Source organism: Microcebus murinus, chromosome 2 (assembly GCF_040939455.1).
Source record: "Microcebus murinus isolate Inina chromosome 2, M.murinus_Inina_mat1.0, whole genome shotgun sequence".
Lineage (NCBI taxonomy): Eukaryota > Metazoa > Chordata > Mammalia > Primates > Cheirogaleidae > Microcebus > Microcebus murinus.
The window spans coordinates 103,014,154-103,038,159 of record NC_134105.1 but is presented as its reverse complement, the minus strand read 5'-3'; the positions used below and the strand labels follow the sequence as shown (position 1 = coordinate 103,038,159).

Here is a 24,006-nt window from a genome sequence, read left to right as displayed (position 1 = left end):
GAGCCCGCCTCCCAAGTGGCGCTCACCCCGCCGCTCCCGCTCCGGGCTGGAGGTGGCGGGGCTGGGAGGCGCCAGCCTGGGAGGGGAGGGGCGCGCGGAGGGGATGGGCTGCCCGCCGTCCGTCCACCGGCTGTCGCGCCGCCGGGACACTCCCGCCGCCTCCGCTCCGTCCCGCTAGTCCCTGGGAGTGTGGGCAGGGCTGCAGGGGGCTTCCGTGGGCCTGGCCGCTCCCACCGCGGGAGGAAAAGCAGGGGGAAGCCCCGGCGCCCGCCGCCTCCGGAGAGCCGCAGTGCCCTCGGGCTGTGTAGGCGCTGAAGACGAGCCCGGGCGGGGCCCCGGTGCGTCGTGCCTGTCGCCGTCCGTGTCCGGAGCGGAGGCCAGCGGCCGCCCGCTCGGCGCCCCGGACCGTAGGGGCACCACCCTCCCTGGCGTGGGCGACGGCCGGCCGGGGGCGCGCGGAGCAGCCGTCACGGGGCCTCGCCGCGGCCTCCAGCGCCCCAGCCACGGGGAATGCAGTGGCCCCCGACCCCTGGTGCCTCTCCGTGTCTGGGCTGGGCCTCCTCGATCGCCTGCTCCGCGGCCACGACGCTCCTGAGCCAGACAGGCCGGGCCCCCCTCATGGCGGCAAAGTGGTTCAAGGAGTTCCCCCTGAACCTGAAGACCGTGTCCGAGCGGGCCAAGCCCGGGGGCGGGGGCGGCGGCAAACTGCGCAAGAACTCAGAGGCCGGCGGCGCCGCGGCGCCCACCCCGGGCAAAGGCCGCAAGAACTCGGCGGCCGAGCTGGGGAGCGGCAGGGCCGGCGTCGGCCCCGCTAAGGACAGCCGGCTGTCCCGGGACAGCCTGCAGGGTCTGATTCAGGCCGCCGCGGGCAAGGGTCGCAAGAACTCCCGGGCCGCCGAGGAGGAGCCCCACCGGGGCGCGACCAAGAGCTCGGGCTGCAGCACCTACATCAACAGGCTCATCAAGGTGGACACTCAGGAGAAGAATGGCAAGAGCAGCTACCCCGGCAGCAGCAGCAGCAGCAGTAGCAGCAGCTCTTCCTCCGCGTCCTCTTCCCCTTCCTCCCTGGGCCCCGAGCTGGACAAGGGCAAGACTACTAAGCAGCAAGACACGGTAAGAACACAACCTCCCTTGGACCACCTCTCAGTGGAAGGGGAGCTTAGCGAGCCTGCTACACCTCGGGCTTCCTTATACCTGAGAGAGAGTGAGGACATGCTTCCTAGGCCTTCCCCCCTACACCATTCGGTGACTCCTGAGTGGCCATTCAAAGTCATTAGACTTTTTATCTTGAAAAATCCTTATTCTGGAGGTGGGGAGCTTTGCAAAAATGTACTATTCGTTTAATTTTGTTAGCAGTTTAGAAGAGTAATTGATTGAGATATTCCTGCTTTGTTAAACTTGACCCGTTTATAGATGTGGTTTATTTTAATTTTGATATCCAGGGGAATTCCAAAGCTAGGCTTGTGTATGACTTTTATCCTTGAGCTAAAGGAATAGTAGTAACCTCTAAACCATGTAAGTATGGATTTCAAAGCTTCAGGAAATGGGTGGGCCAGCCCTCTCCGCGGATTTGGAAGTTCCATCATTCTCCGCATTACCTAGTAAAGGGCTTCTTGGAGCTTCAGCAACACTCCAAGATTACTGCCCTTTCATTCATTCTGTGGACATTTGTTATGCAGCAGCCATATGGGATAAGGGGCACAGGGCACTGAGGGCTGTGGGGAATACAAAATACGACAAGGAAATGCTCTTGAGGAAATCACAGATGAGGAGAGAAGAAGGTGTTTCCTGCTGCTTACACACTGGAGGTTTTCTGGGTGCTGTCCAATGTGGGAAAGTTAAGGAGTGTGAACATGTGAAGGGCCTCTCTGATTTCACAGCCATGAGTTGGTTTGGTTTGGTTGTTTTTATTTTCTTTCCTACGTGAAAGGGAGAGACGAGCTCAAGCTGAGATTTTAGACTCCAGTCCAGGCAATCACTTCGTCACATGGGAACTTTAATTTTCTCTGGCCCTGGGCTTCAAGCCTGGTGCCTCCCTGAATGGAGCCAGGAGCCTGTGACACATACCACGCATGCCTGCATTGGGCACTTAGGCTCATTCCTGCATTCATTCTTTGCACAAATATTTACAGCGTGCCCATCCCATGCCAGGCACAGAGCAGAGAGCCGTGTAAAGACGGACGAAGCTCACATGTTACTTGGGGTCTCCCTGGCTAGATCATAAGCAGCTTGAAGCCAAGGGCTGAGTAGCATGCCTGTGTCCCTCGCTGTGCCTTGCAACTGCAGTACACCTGCCGGGCAGTCGAGAAAGATGGATTGAGTGAGTGAATGGTAATCACAGTCCTCTGCAGAGATTGCTTATTTTTATGGTTGTCACTCCTGGGTGTCTGAGGTTTCTTCGGCTGTTTCCTTCCAGGCGGAGGGTGCACATCCAAGCCGTTCCCTCTTCTTCACATCTCCCTCATTTATCTGGCAGAAATCCTTCCTGCCAGCTCCAGTGGTACTTACTGCTCCATGAACTCGTTGGAGAATGTGACCACACTGTGGGGCAAGGCCTTGAGCGTCCTCTCTGAGAAGGGTTCCTTAACCTCCGGTGTTGCCACTCTGCTGCAGAGCAGAAACATTGCACCGCCTCTCCAGGCAGCTTCTAACTTGGGAAAAATAGATGCTTTCAGACACAAATTCTGACCAAAACTCTAACTGATGTATAGCCTGTGACAGTCAGTTTGCCTGTGAATTGTTGAACCTAGAACTCTCAGCACTGTTGAATCCTGACCTGTTTCTCCTTGATGAAGCCAGTCTCTTTAGAGCTGTTAGAAATTCCTTGAGGACAGGAAGTATGGCTTGCTGGCTGGCTTGCATGGCGCCTGGTGCCTAGCCAGTGCCAGGGGAGGACTGATTGACTCACTGTGACTGAGTCAGCTGATGGAGTTTAAAAAACCCAAAGCATGGGCTGTGTAAAGCCCTAGACACCGTCCACTCCCCAGTACCCGTTTCTGCTACCCTCTAACTCAGCAGATGCTTTATTGCTTGTGGAGAGAAAGGGAGGTAAAAAGAGCTTTGTGGACAAGTAAAAGAGATTAGATGAATTGTTGCAAATCAATTACACTACTCCAAAAAAATATCAGATGTTTGTCCAACTGGGATACATCATCAAGTGCAAAAGCTGTCAGGAGCTGGTTTGGATCTGCAGGCAATTTCAGTAGCCATTTGGATACCATCACCATATTGGTATGTGGAAGACCTTAGCAACTGTCCTTGTTCTTTTTACAGGTCATCATTTTAGAAGACTATGCTGACCCATATGATGCCAAACGGACAAAGGGTCAAAGAGATGCAGAGAGAGTAGGAGAGAATGATGGTTACATGGAACCCTATGATGCACAGCAGATGATAACAGGTTTGTAAGCAGATTCTGCTTAATAGGGACTGAAGTTGCACACTCAATTGGAGCTTTGTAAAATAGTAACCGGTATGTGTTTGGGGAAGAGGTTAAAAGCGATTTAACCAGATCCTGCTGACTGGAAGAAAGAGAAATTAGACCCAAAACTAATGCCAGACTATCTTCCTTTATGGTTTATCTTCCTTTCTTCAAACTAACTTCCTTTATGGTTTAGTATCCTTCAGAGTTTTAGAATTTGCAGGGGTCTTTAAGGTTTTTCTGGTTCTTTGAAATATGACATTTGTGAGTTTGTAGATCTGCTCAGAGGTCTCACTCTTGTTCAGGCTGGTCTCGAACTCCTGAGCTCAAATGATCCCCCGCCTTGGCCTCCTAGAGTGCTAGGATTACAGGCGTGAACCACCACGCCCCGTCTGAACTTGAGTTTTAAGATTGTTTATATACATTTCTTGGCCACTTTCAGAAGCTTTGACATCCTTAATGGGAATCATAAATCTATACCAAGAGACAAATAACATATTTAAGGAATTTTAAGTTGTTAGGAGATGCAAACATGGTATGATTCTCTATATTGTAGTGGAAGATTTTCTCAACGAGTTCGACAACATTAGAGAAAAAATTTAATTACTAAGGAATAATTAACAGCACTGCCATAAACCAAGCCATTCAAGGCAAACCGCCTAAAGCCAAACTCGACTAATCTTGTAACTTTTCAAGTTACAACGATTCCAATTTGTGAGTTAAACGATCACTCCGTTATTTTTGGTGTCAAACTTTTCCCATTTATTCATAGTTCTCTTAAGTTGGTGTAAATGATACTTAAATAAAAATAATATAAACTAGTTATTTAAATGTATTCATAAATTTTAAAGTAAATTATTGGTTCACCTAATCTTCCTTAAATATTCTTCCATCCGTAATGAAAAACGTAGTTTCTGAGTGCTGACTCAAGGGACCCTTGTTTGAATGTTGTGGGTTTCATGCCTGGGAGAAGAGTAATTGGTCACACATTAAAGACTTTGTTTCTTCTGTTTAAAACGGATTGAAAGGCTGTCAAGCTGAGGTTCCGTAAGTGTAGTCTCAGAAGAGTTGGGCAGAGGGTCGCGGCAGCGCCCTGGAAGGGCCAAGGCAGGCTTCAGAATGAACACGGAGCTGCAACAGGAAAGCTCGGCTCTGTTTCCTGCTTCTCTGCTTACAGAGATAAGGTGTCCCATTTGGGGAGGGTGTACCCTGGCCAGGCTGTGACCCTAACGGTCATTGGACTGTGACCCCTAATGAAATCTGTGAATGAAAGGAAGTGAAAATGAACTTAGTCAGAACTTTAAAAAATATCAGAGGCTTAAAAAGGATAGGGGAACAGATTTACTTTTACATAAAATTGAGGAAAAGGATTTTCTTTTTTAAAAAAAAGTTAATGCTTAATTTTGATTCACCTTCATCCTTTGAGTTTATTCTGACATTTCTCTTTAGCTGAAATAGGTCGTTTATATTGTACCAGCTGTCGATTTGAGGAACCAGACTGATAGTAGGAAAAGTGCTATGTTTTTTAAACATGAATATAGCATTTTTTTTTTTTTTTGAGACAGAATCTCACTCTGTTGCCCGGGCTAGAGTGCTGTGGCGTCAGCCTAGCTCACAGCAACCTCAAACTCCTGGACTCAAGCAATCCTGCTGCCTCAGCCTCCCGAGTAGCTGGAACTACAGGCATGTGCCACCATGCCCGGCTAATTTTTATGTATATATATATTTTTTTAGTTGGTCAATTAATTTCTTTCTATTTATAGTAGAAATGGGGTCTCACTCTTGCTCAGGCTGGTTTCAAACTCCTGACCTAGAGCGATCCTCTTGCCTCGGCCTCCTAGAGGGCTAGGATTACAGGCGTGAGCCACCACGCCCAGCTTGAATATAGCTTTTTAATTTTTTCTCATGATTCCCTCAAGAGTTCTGAAAGCTAGGAGACTGCAATGCTATTCCTCTTGCAACCGGGGAAAAAAACAAAAAACACAAGATCAAAGGGATTTGGACTTGCCTATGCTCACAATACTTTTTAAGAGCTGGAGCAGGAATTAGCACCCAGATCTCCCCCTCCAGGTTGAGTGGTCTGCCCAACACCACGTGTCAGGACACACTTGCAATGACGTATGCAAAAGCACTGTAAACTTCACCCGTAAGTAGGGCATCTCTCCACTCAGACTCACCAAGAACATTGTATTTAAAAGTCAAAATTGTCCAACATGTAATAAATGTGATAATAATAGCTAGCATTATCAAATTTGAGTGTTTTATTATGTTCTAGGCTCTGTTTTAAACAGTTAATGCAAATAAATTCCTTTAGGGATGCAAAATTAATATATTGAGTTGGTAAATAAATTTGAATTTATTAAAATCTAAATTATTAACTTTCTAAATTAGTGATCTTAATACACTTTGCTCTTAACTTAAAAAAAAGTATGTTAGTGGATTTTAAAGTTTCTTCATTTACAGTATATATGACAGGCCAGGTGCAATGGTTCATGCCTGTAATACAGGCTCTTTGGGAGGCCAGGCTAGGAGGATCACTTGAAGCCAGGAGTTCAAGACCAGCCTGATCACGCCTGTAATCCCAGCACCCTAGGAGGCAGAGGCAGGAGGATCGCTCAAGGTCAGGAATTCGAAACCAGCCTGAGCAAGAGTGAGACCCCATCTCTACTAAAAATAGAAAGAAATTAATTGGCCAACTAAAAATATATAGAAAAAAATTAGTCAGTCATGGTGGTGCATGCCTGTAGTCCCAGCTACTCGGGAGACTTAGCCAGGAGGATCACCTGAGCTCAAGAGTTTGAGGTTGCTGTGAGCTAGGCTGACACCACCGGCACTCTAGCCTGGGCAACAGAGCAAGACTCTGCCTCAAAAAAAAAGACCAGCCTGAGCAACATAGTGAGACTCTGTCTCTACAAAAAAAATTTTAAAAATTAGCCAGGTGTAGTGGTGGGTGCCTATAGTCCTGGCTACTGGAGTGGCTGAAGTAGGAGTATTGCTTGAGCCCAGGAGTTCAAGGCTGCAGTGATCTGTGATGATGCCATTGCACTCCAGCCTGGGCAACAGAGCAAGACCCTGTCTCTATAAAATAAAACAAATATCACAAAGCACATTCTCAATCAATGTAGAAGAATATTCCTCTTACTCTGCCCATAGGTTACACAGCTGGACAGAATAACAGGAAGTGCATTTATTGGAAGCTAGAAATAAAATATTTGCTGCTTGGGTTTTTGTTTTTTGAACATTTTACTTTTTTATTCAGTTTGTTCGTGTGCTTGGTTGTCAAGCCCAAGTATGGAAATTTCCTATGTTTCTTGAGAAACATTAGGGATTTTTTTTTTTTTAGTTCATTTCAGTAGGAGATGGAGAGGGTGCTAATGAATATGCAATAACTGGATCAGTTAAATCTGTATTGCCATTTTCTGTATATTTGCTGTTTTCTACCTGTGAAATGGGAACATCATGCCTGGTTTTAACAGTATCTTGGGCATATAGAATACTGTTCGTGTGTTACTTTGTAACATCCAACAAATACTTCCTAGGGGTTTTTTTACTATGTTCTATGTGCTGGCCTCTGGGCATGCAGGAAGCCGATCCACATGATTCCTGTCTTTGGCTCTCACAACCTAAAGGAGAAACAGACCTAACACCAGTAAAAAAGATAAGTTATTGAAAGTGTGATAAATGCCATGAAATGGAGAAAAAGAATCAACATCTTCACCAGGAGCAGAGGAGGAAAGGGAAGCTAAGAGGAGTTCGTGGTTTTCCTATGGCCAAGTAACTGTCGGACACAAGCTCCCTAGATGCCCCAAAACTTTGCTCTTAATTTTTAAAAGTTAAGAATTTATTAATATATGATCACTTAAATTTATCCAAAAGATTGTTTATAAAAAGATGTGACTATGAATACAAGGCAATATTAGCATAAACCTCTGTTGGTTTCCTGCTAAATTAGCAGGAACATTTTAGCTAAATAGCTGAAATATTCTACATAATTTAGCATTATTATAAAAAAATAATAATTTAGCAATGTGCGTTTCAGCCACCAAACTGAAATTTTAGCATTGGATGGGTCATCAGAAGTTCCTCAAGATAGCTGTAAGTTGACATGAGAATTCTTCTCACAGTTGGTAGCATATAGCCATAAGTTGAAGTCTTACTAGATGCCAAACTTGCCAAATTTCCTCACTAAATCCAACAACCCTGTAAAGTGGGTGTCTGTTATCCAGTTGAGGAAACCTAGGTTCAGAAAGGTTAAATAACTTGTTCAGATTACACGACTGAAAAGTGGAGATACCAGGTCATTCAGCAAGCTTTGGTTTTAGCTATTGAGCCATGGTCGAAGACTGTTTTTAAAATTTTATTTTTGCCTCCAAATGGTTTTTTTTTTTTGGTTTGTTTAAATAGTGATATCTAAAGGGGAACTTCATTGTTCAGGTCTCCATTAAAAAATCTATTAATGGAAAAAAAAACAAATGAAGACTGTTTTTTGATTTATTTAATTTTTTGCTTTCCTTCTTAAATTTCAGGGTTTCTGAACTATACCTGCTTTTGTTCAGATATTTAGATTTATTCCATAAGAAAATATTAAAGTAATTTTAAATCAAAAGCTTGAGCACTGATAAAAGATGTGAATAAAAAAGCCCTATTTCTTTTTTTATTATTTTATTTAGTTTAAAGCTACATTTTAATATCCATTTATTAATGTCTATCCAGAGGACTTGGATTGATTTCTAATATATGCTATCTTGGTAGAATAATCATTGTACTTGATTATTTACACAGTGGAGCTTAAAATTATCGTTAACGGTATTGCATGGTGGAAACTTTTTGAGGGGGGTACATGTGATAATTTAATACATTCATATAATTTGTAAAGATTAAATCAGTATACTTGGGATATTTATCACCTTAAATATTTGTCTTTTCTTTATGCTAGAACCATTCAAATTCCTCTAGCTATTTTGAAATGTACAATAGATTATCGTAAACTATAGTCACCCTGCTGATCCATCACTAGGTCTTCTTTCTTCTACCAAACCATATGTTTGTACCCATTAACCACCTGATCTTCATCCTCCCTCCCTACTAGCCTTCCCTGCCTCTTGTAACCACTAGTCCACCCTCTATCTTCATGAGATCCATTTTTTTAGCTTCCACATCTGAGTGAGAACATGCGATATTTGTCTTTCTGTGCTTGTAACAGCCCTGTTTCTGAACCCAAGAGGAAAATAGAGCTCTGTGAGGCTCAAGTCTAATGTTTTGGAAACATGAAATGGGCTAGGAGAGAAAGTATATTAGAAATTGACATTTTACCTGAAATCTTTGACCATAAAGCGTGGGTTCAAGTCAGTAATAAATGGCTCCCCCATTAACTACTGCATGACTGTGGCCTCAGTTTATTTACCTGTGAAAATGGGATCACACATCTGTCACTGCCTTATGGGGAGTGTCAGTAAGATGCTGGGTATAACACACCCAGTATATGCATACCCAGTAAATACAGCCATTATTTAGACACTCCAGAGAGAATTTCCTTTTCAAAGAGAATTCCAGACAATACAGAGCAATATTAATTGCTAACTACAATTAATTTAGTAAGAGGAAGTCTAAGTCTTCTGCTGTGTTTTTAAATGTGAACAGCATAATTATGTGCACCAAGTTGGGGATTGAGAAGGGAAAATTTTCAGCCCCTATTATGTTTCGCACTAACCGGCTGCACATTTTAATGGGTGCAGGTCAGCCCTCAGTTTCAGCCCCGGCTGCAAATGAGTGTTTATCTGCTGCCCGTCCAGTGCATTCTGTTGTCTGCCGTGGTAAATGGCCTCTATCGGCAGCCAGGGTGTAGCTTCCTCTTGCCATTTCCTCCTTCTCAGGCTCGTTTCCTCTTGGAGCCCGCTCTGCACGTCAGGGGCTATTCTCCCTGCAGGAAGGGTCGGCTTGCAGCCCCGCGATTGTTTCTGTTTCTATGGCGCCTCAGGTTGGGGGCAGCCAGGTGTTGGAATGGACTGGAAGGTTACTCCCCTTGAAGGGAGGGCTTTGTCAAGCCCTCCCCCCCCCCAATTAAACATTTGTTTCAAAAGATGATAATACTTTGCAGGTTTTGCCCAATCCCAGGACCCTGCAAGAAAGGTACGGCCTCAGTTGTATGCTTTCCAAGGCCTCTCCCAGAACTCTCAAGTGTGCACAGACTGTCTAAAATAGAATGCAAGGACCTCATCGCTAGAGTAAAACCTCAAACGCACGTGTCAAGATTCTACTCACTGTAATCATTTTATTTTTATGTATTTATTTTTCTTGAGACAGAGTCTCACTCTGTTATCCTGGCGAGACTGCTGTGGCATCAGCCTAGCTCACACAAACTCAAACTCCTGGGCTCAAGCAATCCTGCTGCCTCAGCCTCCTGAGTAGCTGGGACTACAGGCATGTGCCACCATGCCCGGCTAATTTTTTTTATATATTTTAGTTGGCAAATTAATTTTCTTTCTATTTTTAGTAGAAACGGGGTCTCGCTCTTGCTCTGGCTGGTTTCGAACTCCTGACCTTAAGCAATCCACCCGCCTCAGCTTCCCAGTGTGCTAGGATTAAGGGTGTGAGTAATGGTGCCCCATGACTCATAGGGTGTAGTCCCGTGATTACATTAAAATGTAATAATTTTGATGCATACTTATTGAAATTTCCTTGTGAGCAGGACTACTATCTTTTTTTTTTTTTTTTTACTTTTGAGACAGAGTCTCACTTTGTTGCCCAGGCTAGAGTGAGTGCCGTGGCATCAGCCTAGCTCACAGCAACCTCAATCTCCTGGGCTCAAGGGATCCTCCTGCTTTAACCTCCTGAGTAGCTGGGACTACAGGCATGCGCCACCATGCCCAGCTAATTTTTTATTCTTTCTGTTTTTCTTTTTTTTTTCTTTTTTCTTTTCTTTTTTTAAGACAGAGTCTTGCTTTGTTGCCCAGGCTAGAGTGAGTGCCGAGGCGTCAGCCTAGCTCACAACAACCTCAAACTCCTGGGCTCAAGCAGTCATCCTGCCTCAGCCTCCCAAGGAGCTGGGACTACAGGCATGAGCTAGCATGCCCAGCTAATTTTTTCTATATATATTAGTTGGCCAATTAATTTCTTTCTATTTATAGTAGAGATGGGGTCTCGCCCCTGCCCAGGCTGGTTTTGAACTCCTGACCTCAAGCAATCCGCCCGCCTTGGCCTCCCAGTGCTAGGATTACAGGCGTGAGCCACCGCGCCGGCCTAATTTTTTCTATATATATTTTTAGTTGGCCAATTAATTTCTTTCTATTTATAGTAAAGACGGGGGTCTTGCTGTTGCTCAAGCTAGTTTCCAACTCCTGACCTCGAGCAATCCACCCGCCTCAGCCTCCCAGAGTGCTAGGATTACAGGTGTGAGCCACCGCGCCCGGCCGGGATTACTATCTTAAGGTTGGAATTAACTCCCCTTTTAGTTCAGCTGGGGCAGAATTGCAGGGGAGGACTTGGGGAAGGGTTTCCCCTATCTGTGCCAGATGGTCTACACTGAGGGTAAACTTAAGCTTCTATTAGAAACCTAAAAATTCTAAATTCATCCTTTGAATTCCTTTGTGCTTTCTGCTTCCTTTGTCTTAGTTCTTTAGAAAAGTCCTTTTATAAAAATTCCAGCCTTATCTTAATTGAACCAAGAACAGAGTATGTTTTTGTTTCTTGTTTTCCATACCTCCATCTAGAATAGGCAATGAAGAGAAAAAGCTGTAGGATCGAGAGTCAAGAGCCTTGGACAGGAGATGCAGCTCTTACCTCAGACAACCGCGGGCCTGGCCCGGCTTGGGGGCTGGGGGCTACTCCTCCAGCTCCCACGTTCTGATGCGGAGGTTTTGGGAAAACGTGGTTCCCTTCTCCTGGAAGGGGCTAGCGATGAGAGTCAGTACTGGTGAACAGGAGGAACTGGGAAGGGGACTGTGGGCTCCCAGGACATGTGGAAGTGGTTCTCAGGCTTAGCGACCTTTAGGATCACCTGGGGAATTTTTACAGTCTTGATTCGCAAACTGTATCCCAGACCAATTAAATCAGAACCTCTGATGGGGGGACCCACACAGCAGTGTGTGTTACAGTTCCCCAGGTCATTTCCGTGAGCCATCACTGCGGAGAATCAGAGACAGCTGCTGGCAGGGCCCCCATCAGGCAGGACTGTAACCTCACCCTGTACACAAGTTTCACCCTTTTGAATTTAGTGCCCTGATTTTAATAACTTTTTTCTCATTTGTTGTGCTTTCCTTGTTATAGAAGTCTTATTGAGTTAATCGATGATCCTTTTCCATAGGGTGTCACCCTACCTGTTTTTAGGTTGCAGATAGAAAGCCTTTCCATTCTTCGTGTCCACAGCACTACGTCTTCTGTGCTTCTTCCTGTTCACTTGGCCCCTCCTTCTCAGCCTTCTTGGCTGGCACTTCTTCTTCCAGCCACCCTTAACTGAAGGAGTCCTGGGTTCTGCCTTTGATCCTCTTTCCTTCTCAGTCCTTTTCTCTGGTGGTTGCTTTCATTCTCTCGTCACTCACGGCATCCGTTTGTGAGTAGCTCCTTGACGTGCACCTCCAGGCCCACATTGTCACCTGTCGGAGAAGTTCTAGCACTCCTTCCCCACCCTCTCCCCTCCCACCCATCCATCTGTTAGGTAGATAGTGAGGGATTCTGGTCTCCTAGGGACGAAAGTGGGTGCTATTGCCTTGGTGCAATTGCCCCACCTGGGAAGAAGCACAAGGTTGGCCCCCAGGTCCCCATCTTCGTCCTGCCCCACCCTAATCCTCTCCTGAGAGACTGCCATATCTGGGGGAAGAGGAAATACCCTATGAATCTGCCAATCAGAATGTAGTGCACCAGCTGCAAAAGAATGCAGAGGACTCTCTAGCCCATGGGCCAAGCAGCATGGATACCACAGAGTCCAGAAATTGGCCTAGAAGCCACATGCATAGTAAGACTCAGGTCATGCAGCTCCTCACTGTCCAATCAAAGCGGTTCCATGGTGATGTCTGAGCCACAGGAAGGTCCCAATCTGAGTGCTATAAAACAAGATGCAGACCATAACCAACCCTTTTCCTTCTTGCCCTTCCTTTTGCTCTCCCTTTCCTGCGACAGCGGGTCCAGTTGTCACCTGTGGCATACGTATCACGCTCTGTAAACCTACTTGTTGCTCTTACTCTATAATCCTATCTTTCTCTCCTCAATAAACCTCATTTTTTTGTGCTTGCCTTAATTTGGTGCATCTGGTCATTCTTCGGCCATGAGCTTGCTAAGAGCCAACATTTCAGACTGAAACCTGACACACCCAATTGTTAGTTAGCACAACTGTGTGTCCTGCAACGATAAACAAGACGTGGTGGTCCCTGCCTTGGCCATCTCCACCAAATTGGAAATACAGGCACACATCAACAAATAAATCCACACAACGGGAGAAGTGCAAGGTGAGAGTGGTTTGGCACAGCCATGGCACCTGGTCAGCTCTTGCGAGGTGTCAGAGGAGAAAGTGGGCAGGAAAGTCTTCTCCCAAGAGACGAGAGGCTGAGTTAGTTCTCAAAGGATTGGAAGATCACCAGGACACTGAGGGTAAGACAGTGTGGTGTGCAGGGAACTTCAGAAGTTCCATTGGGTTAGAGCGAAGAGCTGGATTATGGTGGAACAGGGACAGGGTGGTGCTGAGAGAAGAATTTAGAGAGGGAGACAGTGATCTTGCCATAGAAGGCCTCTTGTGCCATACTGAGAAGTTAGTGCTTGCTCAGTAAACAGTTGAGAGCTTATGAGGTATTAAGTGATGAGATGTCTATGCTTAGAAAGGTCCACCTTGACTATGGCCAGGTGGAGGATGGATTGAAGACTTCCTGGTGGACACTTAGAAGAGCCACAACACGATGCATCTGTTGGTCTATAGCCCCAGTTCTAGTTGTCAGACTCTAATCATCTCTACCTCCACCTGGCAAGGCCTCCTGACCCCAGGCTGGTCAGCTTCCAGATACTGCTCCTTCCTTCCCACTGTGGCTGGCTGGCTGGTGGCTGCTTAATTTGCATCAGGTTTTATCTGTCTGTTTTTATCCCTCAGTTCAGACCATACCTTTCCGACTTCATCCTGTACACTGTGGTTAGAGTTGCGTTCCAGTGAAGCACAAATACAATTTTTATTCCCCGTTAAAAAAACTTATAATGGTTCTGCATGACAGACATACAGAACAGTCCAAAACATTTTATTCTTGCCTTTAAACCTTGTACACTCTGGTGCCTGGCTTGTCTACTTTTCCAGCTTCTTCTCCCACAACCTCTCTCCTCTCTGGCCTTCTGTCCTTTAAATTTATCTCTCAACTCCCCCTTATGGGAACAATCCCTTTATAGTTCCCACCTCCATATCTTTACTCGTACAGCTTCCTCCGCTGGAAATGACCTTCTCTATCAAAGTCAACTCGTCTCCATTTCTCTTCCACTTGGAGTCAGTCCAAGTGTACTGGGGAAGAGTATGGCTTCTCCAGCCCCACTTCCTGCTTTTGCATCCAGGCTTTGCCACTCACTGGTTTGGACAATTTCCTCAAACTCTTTGTGCTTAAGTTTTCTGTTCTATAATAACGGGGAAATAACAGTGTCTACCTCATAGAGTGGTTGTAGAAATTACAACATGCTTATAATAGTGTTTATTTTTTTAATTATTTTTTTTACTTTTAATTTTATACTTTTAATTTTTTTTTTCTGTTAAATCAAACGCTCTTAGATCAAGGATATAATAGCATCTAACACATGGTAAGCCATCAATAATTGTCACCTGTCGAGTGATTATTGTTTTTCCCTATAACACCTCTTTTGCTTTGATTTATCCTGCAGTTATTAGGCTGATACATTTTGTTTGTAAATGTTTATGGCTTCCCTACTATGTTAAAGCTGCCTAAAAGTCAAGGACTCCAATGCACGAATCTTCCCTCAGTGCATATGGAACAGTGCTTTGAATGCACAGTCTCTAACTTACAATGGTTTGACTTATGATTTTTGGACTTTACAATAGTGCAAAAGCGATTTGCGCTCAGTAGAAACTGTCCTTCACTTATCCATTCGACCATTCTGTTTTTCACTTTCAATAGAGTATTCAGTTAATTACAGGAGATAGTCAACACTTTCTTGTAAAGTAGGCTTTGTGTTAGATGATTTTGCCCAGCTGTAGACTAATGTAAGTGTTCTGAGTATGTTTAAGGTAGGCTAGGCTAAGCTGTGATGTTTGTTCAGTAGGTTGGGTATATTAAATGCATTTTCGACTTATTATACAGTTTTATTAAAATACTTTGATCTGGGCTTCCTAACAAAATGTAAAAACTCTGAAGGTGAACTGTACTCAGAGCAGACACCAGGATGAGAAACAGGTTGCCCTGACGCCACTTCTTTACACCTGCAAGTGGCACCCTGGAGGTGTGCCTGTCTTCAGATACAATCTCTCATTTTAAAAGTTGATCCCGAGCCGGGCGCGGTGGCTCACGCCTGTAATCCTAGCACTCTGGGAGGCCGAGGCGGGCGGATCGCTCGAGGTCAGGAGTTGGAAACCAGCCTGAGCAAGAGCGAGACCCCCTCTCTAAAATAAATAAATAAATAAATAAAAGTTGATCCTGTTAACTCCGTTATCTGGCTCAGGCGACTGGAAGGAAGAAGTGGTGGGCACCTTCCTTTTGCATTTGCAGCCCTGCTGGGAAGTCATCAGCCCCTTAGGGGACAGGCTTGCAGCTCTCTGCCACCTCCAACCAGTCAGAGGTGAAGCGCCAATTAGGTTAATTACCAGGCTTTATGGCACCTTTTCTTTCAAGGGCTTGTGTGTGACACGTGTCTTTCAGAAATTAGACGCCGCGGTTCCAAAGATCCCCTGGTGAAGGCTCTTCAGCTGCTGGACAGCCCCTGCGAGCCGGGAGAGAACGGCCTGAAGTCAGAGGGGCAGTCGTCCTCGGCCAAAAGACGCAGTTCCAAGGACCTCCTGGGGAAGCCGCCACAGCTGTACGACACTCCCTACGAGCCTGCAGACGCGGGCCCCAGGGCCGAGGGGAAGGCGCGGCCCCCGGACAGCCGGCTGCCCGAGAACGACGAGAGGCCGGCGGCGGAGTACGAGCAGCCCTGGGAGTGGAAGAAGGAGCAGATCGTGCGGGCGCTGTCAGGTGAGGGCGGGCCGCGGGCCTCCCTGCCCGGAAGCCGCCTCCCAGCCGCGTGCTTTTCCTTGGTGTTCCTCACTGCAGGTCTCTTTTTTCCAAGGGATTTGATATAGGGAATGAGAATCTGGCTATGGTTGAAAGACCAGGACTGAAGTTGGTCCCTCAATATTGCATTTATTTTTTTATCCTTACCGATACCTTTATTTTCCTTTCTCTTCTCAGTGTGCAACTGTTTTGGAAATGCCTTCAATGATTAATGATCACTGTGTTGTTTATTTTTCCACCATCGAAGCTATCAGATTGGTGGGAGCAGCTTTTTCTAACCCTTGCTTAGTGCTACCCCTATAACCTGTTACAATCCCTAGTTCCACAATGGCAGTACCGAATAAAATGGATTACAGGCAGAGGTGATTGCAAAGCTGCATGAAGCTAGATTTTCTGTTTTGTTTTGTTTAGAAAATCTTTCTAAAGGAATCAATTCTTCACGTGTGAATTTTTCAGATAACTTAAGAGGAAGTTGATAAGTAGGTTGTCAATAGATAATTCTCCCTTCTGCTTCTCCCAAGACATAGTTTTTCTACTTAGCCAGCCACATAATTTCTTTGCCTTTGATTTAAAATGTTAGGGGCAGCTCTTCTAACAGGAAAGCCAGGTTTGCAATTAAAAGGATAGCCAATGTAAAGGGTAAACAGAGAAGGTAGTCTATTTGATAGCAAGCATTTGAATCAGTTTTATTTTGGTTTTAGTCTTGTTTTTCTTCAACAAATCTCTTTTTGGTACCTGCTGTTTTCTCAGTACCTTGCTAGGTGTGCTACTATTTTATCTCCTTATGTTCTGTCCCACCTAGGTACCATAGCATCTTTAAAGTATTATTTGGTAGTTTGTTTCTGCTTCTGAGTTGATTTTTCTTTTTATTATTTCATAGTAAAAACTGTTCGTTTGGCTTTATAGAATGCTGCACACTCTTGCAAGGAATCATTACCTGTAACTCCATGTAGTCTCTTATTCTAAAAATACCAAAAGAAAGAATTTTTCAAAGTCTGTGCTCAAATATGTTAAAGCGGTTTCCTCTCATGTTCTATTCATATGTCATACTGATGAGTGTCTTACAGAAGGGGCTGTGTGTGGGAGACTAGCAGTGTTATCAGATATCAAAGACAGCAGGAGCTCAGTGAGCCAGGGTATTGGGCAGTGTGTCACAGCTCACATGAAAGGGGGAAGTGCTTCTTTCCTGAGCTAAGGCAGGCAACGAGTTTTCTTCTTTGAAGTTTACATTGGTCACCTCAGTGGCCTCTGATGTTAAATGGAGTCTTCCTTCCAGTCCAGTTTGAAGGATCTGAGCGACCTGCCAGGGAGGAGACGGTGAGGCAGCACCACCGGCAGAAGAGCTGGACTCAGAAGATCCTGAAGCCAGCCCTCTCGGACCACAGTGACGGGGAGAAAGTGGACCCAGGCCTGCCCCTGGAGAAGCAGCCGTGAGTCTCCCCCACAGACCCTTGTAGCCAACAGTGCCTGGGAGCTTACTGACAGCCTCGTGGTGGGGGCACACTGGCCCACTTTACGTGATTATTATTATTATTATTTATTTATTTATTTTTTTTTTGAGACAGAGTCTCACTCTGTTGCCCAGACTAGAGTGCCATGGCATCAGCCTAGCTCATCACAGCAACCTCAAACTCCTGGGCTCAAGCGATCCTTCTGCCTCAGCCTCCCGAGTAGCTGGGACTAAGGCATGCGCCACCATGCCCGACTAATTTTTTCTATATATTTTTAGTTGGCCAATTAATTTCTTTCTATTTTTAGTAGAGACGGGTCTCGCTCTTTGCTCAGACTGGTTTCGAACTCCTGACCCTGAGCGATCCTCCTGCCTTGGCCTCCCAGAGTGCTAGGATTACAGCACACGCCACCATGCCCGGCTAATTTTTTTCTATTTTTAGTTGTTTGGCTAATCTCTTTCTGCTTTTAGTAGAGATGGGGTCTCGCTCTTGCTCAGGCTGATCTGGAACTCTTAAGCTCAAGCAGTCCTCCCACATAGGCCTCCTAGAGTGTTATGTTTACAGGCGTGAGCCTATATCTTGACAACCTTGCTTTAAATCTCATTCTCCTATACAGAGTGAAAACTGGCCTGTTAACTCCCATATGATTGATAGGCTTTGTGATCCACGATCATCCAAATCTGCATTTTGTCTGTTCTGAATGGGAAGCAGGATCTAGTGCAGGCTATTGAGCTTCTACCAGAAGTTCATTTCAAATAATGCTTTATGGGAGGGTGCATGTTGACATTCATGGTGCCTTCCCTTCTCCACCCCCCATTTTTCAGCTGGTATCATGGTGCCATTACCCGTGCTGAGGCTGAGAGTCGACTACAGCCCTGCAAAGAAGCTGGTTATCTGGTTCGAAATAGCGAATCAGGAAACAGTAGGTACTCCATTGCACTAAAGTAAGTATTTAAGTCTCATGGGCTTGCCTTGTCTCCAAAGAGAGGGGACACTGTGACATGGGTAGATGACCAGTCAGAAAAGATATAATGTGAAGGTGGTTCACAGGGGTGTGTATTGCCAGAAAAAAAAGATATATTTGCTTGGACAGTGGGATATGAGACGCTTTGATTAGAATGCAAAATTGGTATTGGGTAAATGCCTCAGTATTTATTAAGATAATGAGGGGCTTATTTAATTTTCCTTGTACATTAGTCCATTTCTACCGTATATTACCTAATCTGGAATAGGCCTCTCAGTAGAGAAATAATCCCTGATTAAAAAAAAAATAGTTCCAGTCATTCTTCTTTTATTCCCTAGTACTCGGGGCTTTAATAAATCAGATCTGTTGATTGTCAAAATGCCAACTGCAATTTTGATACCAGTTTCTTCTGGTGAAGAAGGAAATGCTGACTTGCCTCTTACTCCCCCTGTTTAATTATACACAGAAAATTCACGTTTGCCTGGTAGGCCTAGTGGAGTGTGTATGATGGAAATTCTCATTGCTCTGTGAGTTCGGTGGCGCTCTATTGGAGGATCATTGTCAAGAGCCCTAACAGCATTTCCTTCCTGAGGAAGCTGAGCCCCTGCAGCTGAAACAATCAGACTGGAGGGGAACCGGGGTCGGGGGAGGTGTTGGAGCAATATGGCTCAGAAAATGGGATAGGCCACCAGATATACAATACCAGGAATAGCTCTACTGTGTTCCTGAAATTGGCGCTTGTGGATTAAATCTTTAAGCCTTCAGTGCCAGCTGTCAGTATATACAACCAGGAATGGTCTTTTCAGATGAGGGGGGCCAGAAACAGTTTTGATGATGATGATGATGATGGTGATGATGATGGTGATTCATCTGTTCTTTTTGGAAAAAAAAAAAAGAGGAAGAAGCCTTGTATCTGTACCTTTAGCTGTGGTAAAGAGGGTGAGTTTACCCCTCCTCTTAGCCTGGTGCGTGGGCTAAAGCACTCGTTTGGCAATTTGAGGGCAAAAAGGATCTTGGCTTTTTGTTTCATTGTTTTCTCTGGTGCAGGACCTGATGGCTTATGTATAATACGAGTAAACAACTTAAGGACGACATGCATTTAAGCTGTGAAATTTCTGACAGCTCCAGAAGAGTGTTGAATGCATTTTTGTTTGTATAGAACAATTCTGGGAATGGATGAGAACCCATCAACTTACTGTGAATCTTACAGGAAATTGTTTTCAGTGGGGAGGGATCCTCTGCTCACTCGTTCATGTCTCCTTCTTGATTTTTCTGTTGTTCCAGGACTAGTCAAGGATGTGTCCACATCATAGTGGCTCAGACCAAAGACAACAAATACACACTGAATCAGACAAGCGCTGTGTTTGACAGCATCCCAGAAGTGGTACACTACTATTCCAATGAAAAGTTGCCTTTCAAAGGGGCAGAACACATGACCTTACTCTACCCCGTGCATAACAAGCTTCACTAAGGTTCAGCCATTGAAAGCCCTGGGCCTCTGGCACCTACGAGACATCAGCACCCAACCAGCATCTCAGCGGACATGGCCGGACTGCTCCTTAGTAACTAGCAGAAAGTGGAAGTCTTCGTTTCAAAAGTCCAAGAGTCTTTGATCTTGAATTTATTCCATGACACTTGGTTTCTGATCTATTCCTTGTGTCCTTGTCAAGTAGTTCTACAGTAAGAAATTGTAATTTGCCTGTTGTCTCCACCTCTGGAGTAGGATGTTCTATTTAGGGGACGACTCTCAGGAAAGGTAAGTCAAAAGTTCAGGAGCATTAAAGTGTTCCAGAAACATGTTTGTTGGTACCTGGAATACCTGGTCTCTAAACAAACCAGTGAAAAAAAACACTTTGCTTTTATGTGTGATTGTGTGGACCAGAAGAGTGTATAATGTCAGGCTCTTTATTTGGAGGAAATAGATGAATAGTGGAAAATATGAATGATGGGCAAGAAAATTGTCTTTCTCCCTTGAGTGTCCTAAGTCATCTCTGGAGTTCATGAAAATTCACAACTTTAGAGTATGCTGTAAGAATTATTTTGTTGGTCAGCCTTCCTAAAAAAGTTGATGTTTTCTCAATCTCTATGGACTTTTTCATCATTTTTCAACAAATCAGTGATATAAGCATAAATAGGAAGGAAGATGTCCCAGATTTAAGAATCATCGATGTAATTAAGCATTGGCATCATTATTATAATTCTGAGTTATAGAATGAAATAATACAGCCAATATTTCATTTCTAATTTTTTAAATTCTAAAAATTTACAAAGCTCAACAACTGTTTTCTTATTGGATAATTATATAGAACTTCTGATATCTTTTGTTTCATCTTTGTGCATTTTAGTTGGTATGGAATCATTTTTAATTTTTGTCTCTAAAGTTAGGTTTGCTTTATATTTTTAGTAAGTCTTAAAAAGAAACACACACACACACATACACACACACAAGTTTGGGATCTAGTTGTATGAACTGAGTCTCTAATGCCTGCAAAGATGCTCTCATTCTGTGCTGAGCAGACTGGCTTACACTGTACAAAAGATTTTGAGGTTTTCTCTAACTGCTATTACTTAAGATATTAAATTAATATTCATAGTATTATCTTTATGGTTTATCATGAATTTATATCACCTATTTACTTACTGTGAAAAAAATAGGAATGGCATACTGTGAGAAGAATACTATGGTGAGTGGCTCTATAATTAAAACTGAACAGATGTTTCTGTATTCTGGGGTTTGTAATTTGGTTCTCAGAACTGGTCCAGATGCAAATGTGCTGTTATCAATGAAAAGTTAACTTTTGTAACTTCTCTTAAATACATAAAAAAAATGTTGATTTGGTTCATTTTTAGGAAAGCATATCTTTCTAATTATTAGTTATCATTTGACTACTATAATTTAGAAGTTAGTGAATTTTTGCTGCTTTATTCAGTTAAGATATCAGCCAAAGGGTTTTGTGATCTTTGATTTTAAAAATTTAAGGCCGGGCACGGTGGCTCACGCCTGTAATCCTAGCACTCTAGGAGGCCAAGGCAGGAGGGTTACTCAAGGTCAGGAGTTCAAAACCAGCCTGAGCAAGAGCGAGACCTGTCTCTACTAAAAATAGAAACAAATTAATTGGCCAACTAAAAAAATATATATAGAGAAAAAATTAGCCAGGCATGGTGGCACATGCCTGTAATTCCCAGCTACTCGGGAGGCTGAGGCAGAAGGATTGAGTTTGAGGTTGCTGTGAGCTAGGCTGACACCACGGCACTCCAGCCAGGGCAACAGAGTGAGATTCTGTCTCAAAAAAAAATAAAAAATTTAAGAGGAGCTTCTTCTCACTGGAGTTCAATGATTTTTAGTAATAAAGAATGTTTTGTTTTTTAAGTACTGATAAAATGTTTGCCTATTGGTTCATGTATTTTATCTGTAGTACAAGATTTGTAAAAAATTTTCAGCACCCATAGTTCCAATTCCATTCAACAAATATTTATTGTCTATCTTCTATATGCAAATTATTCATTGTGTTAAACTTATTTTTATTTCAACATTCTAGAAAGGAAACCTTATTTTTTCCTTAACCTTAATCTACAAAGGAAATACAGCAGTTATTCTAATTTTAATAAATGCTAAAAGCTTTATGAAATTTTTCTTTGTGCACTAAATGATTTTGGGCTCATACCCAGCAACTGTGATGAGTGTATAATGAAACGGTATTTTGCAAGCAAGCCTGGCACAGTATTTGTTGAGCTTCCATCATATGTCCAGTACTGTGCTTTTCCTCTTTACTGTTTTTTCTGTGACAGTCATGCTATTTTCTTTATAGAATTAAAAGCAGAGGAGATGCGGGTTTATGTATAGTCCACTCCTTTATAATCACACAGGAGGTTATAAGAAGAAGAAATACAGTAAATTAGTGGAAGGGGGGTTTAGCTAATGTTTTCTTCTTAAGGTTGTGAAACAAGCTGATAAAAGGAAGGGAATTCACAGCTGGGTGGTGGCACAAAGTACCATATGTTCTAAAAACAATTAGGCCCAGCAGGGTGTCCCTAATGGCTTCCTTGTTAAGCCTCCTGGGCCAGCTGATCTGAAGCTCTATGACATGTTCTCTATGCTTGGGCTCTGAATGCTTGGGCTTTTTGTCATTTTGTCTCGATGCAAGTCTTTCCCTGTAGTCTTCAGTCCTTGGAGTTAATTCTTCCTCCTAGTATATTTTCTGGCATTTTCTGGAGAGATTAATGTCTATTAGTGAATTCACCTTGAAGTTAGCGTATCTATAGAGCTGTGTCTATGTTCTTTCTCCTTTATCACTCTTCTGTCTTAAAAAATACTCTGCTTCAGGTTACTGGGCGAGTTTATTTAGTTGCTTAGTTTCAGGCCTATAATAACAGAGGGTAAGCTGGGTATGGTGGTTCACGCCTATAATCCTAGCACTCTGGGAGGGCGAGGCAGGAGGATCACTCAAGGTCGGGAGTTCAAAACCAGCCTGAGCAAGAGCTAGACCTACTAAAAATAGAAACAAATTAATTGGCGAACTAAAAATATATAGAAAAAATTAGCTGGGCATGGTGGCGCATGCCTATAGTCCCAGCTATTCGGGAGGCTGAGGCAGTAGGATCACTTGAGCCCAGGAGTTTGAGGTTGCTGTGAGCCAGGCTAACACCCCAGCACTCTAGCCTGGGCAACGGAGTGAGACTCTGTCTCAAAAAAAAAAAGAACAGAGGGTAAAGGACATTTCTATGTACTTTGATACCATAGCTATTTCAATCAGGATGGATTTCAACACTGGAGTTGTATGTATTTAAACTATGCATAAAAAATAATAGGGAAATATTAATATGTATACAAAAAGGTAAATATGGATATGCCTACACTCTACTGGGTGCAGAAATGTCTTTTTAAGTTATTCAAAGCACTTTCTTAAGCATTTATAAAAGGAGCCCTATTCTTTACTGTGTAAAGGCTCCGTGCATTGTTGAGTTGGTATTCATGTATTGGCCTGTGCCACAGGATGGCGATGTGTCAACAGAAAAGAACCCAAACTCTGTAAAATAATTTAAAAAGAGGTTTATTCCGAGCAAAATTTATATGACCATGGCCCAGAGAGCCACACCCAAGAAGCCTTGAGCAAGTGATCTCGCCATGGTTGGGTTACAGTTTAGTTTTATACATTTCAGGGAGTTAGGAATTACATGTAAAGTCAGAAATCAATACATGGAAGGTGTACATTGGTTTGGCCTGAAAGGCAGGACATCTCGAAGCCGGGGATTACAGGTTATAGGTGGGTTTAAAGATTCTTTGATTTTTAATTGGTTAAAGAAATGAAGCTTTGTTTAAAGGCTCAGAATGTGTTAAGATAAGGAAGTGTGTTAATCAGAGACTAGCCACCAATTATATACTGGACATATACCCAAACTCCAGTGATCTGTTAAGTAAACTGAAGACCTGCAGGTGTGGTTTGAGCTTTAGCTTACATCTTGTTGTAATGAGTTACAAAGAATGGGGAGGGGGCATGGCGAGGCATGTCTGACCTCCTTTCTCATGACCAGCAACTGAGCTTTAGGGTATTTCTGGGGTCCCTTTGGCCAAGAGAAGGTCCATTCAGTCAGCTGGGGGGGTCCTTAAGATTTTATTTTAGTTCACAGGGAGGCGGCAGATAATTGAGAGGGACAGCCAGAAATTTTTGAGGCAGGTGGGAAATAGTCCTAATTTGTTAATTGGATTATTTAACTGTGTTATTACTATGTTATTGGCTGCTGTTATTAGATACATCTTAATATTTAATTCAGAAGAACAACTATGAGACACTCTTCAGTTGCTTTTTAAATAAGGGTGGACTTTCTAGTCTGTTAAAATACCCCTTTTTAGTCAAAGGTTAATGCCTCCTTTTTCCTTCAGTCTAGAGGGAAGAACGCAGTGATGTGTAGATTTCATTTCCTGTCTCCTCTGCACACTTGATATTTAGTGGGACTTCATTGATACCTTTCTCACAGACATCTCTC

The 24,006-nt window shown here is 43.7% G+C and overlaps 1 protein-coding gene across 1 annotated transcript; it reads left to right on the top strand.

Annotated features, from left to right (window-relative positions):
• The first annotated feature begins 135 nt into the window (after positions 1-135).
• On the top strand, positions 136-22,722 carry SHE (Src homology 2 domain containing E). The gene is made up of 6 exons (XM_076000183.1): positions 136-1,113; positions 3,274-3,400; positions 15,253-15,567; positions 16,883-17,036; positions 17,882-18,001; positions 19,306-22,722. The coding sequence occupies exons 1-6, from the start codon at positions 511-513 to the stop codon at positions 19,490-19,492; spliced, it is 1,506 nt and encodes a 501-aa protein (XP_075856298.1). The 5' UTR covers positions 136-510; the 3' UTR covers positions 19,493-22,722.
• The last annotated feature ends 1,284 nt before the right edge of the window (positions 22,723-24,006 follow it).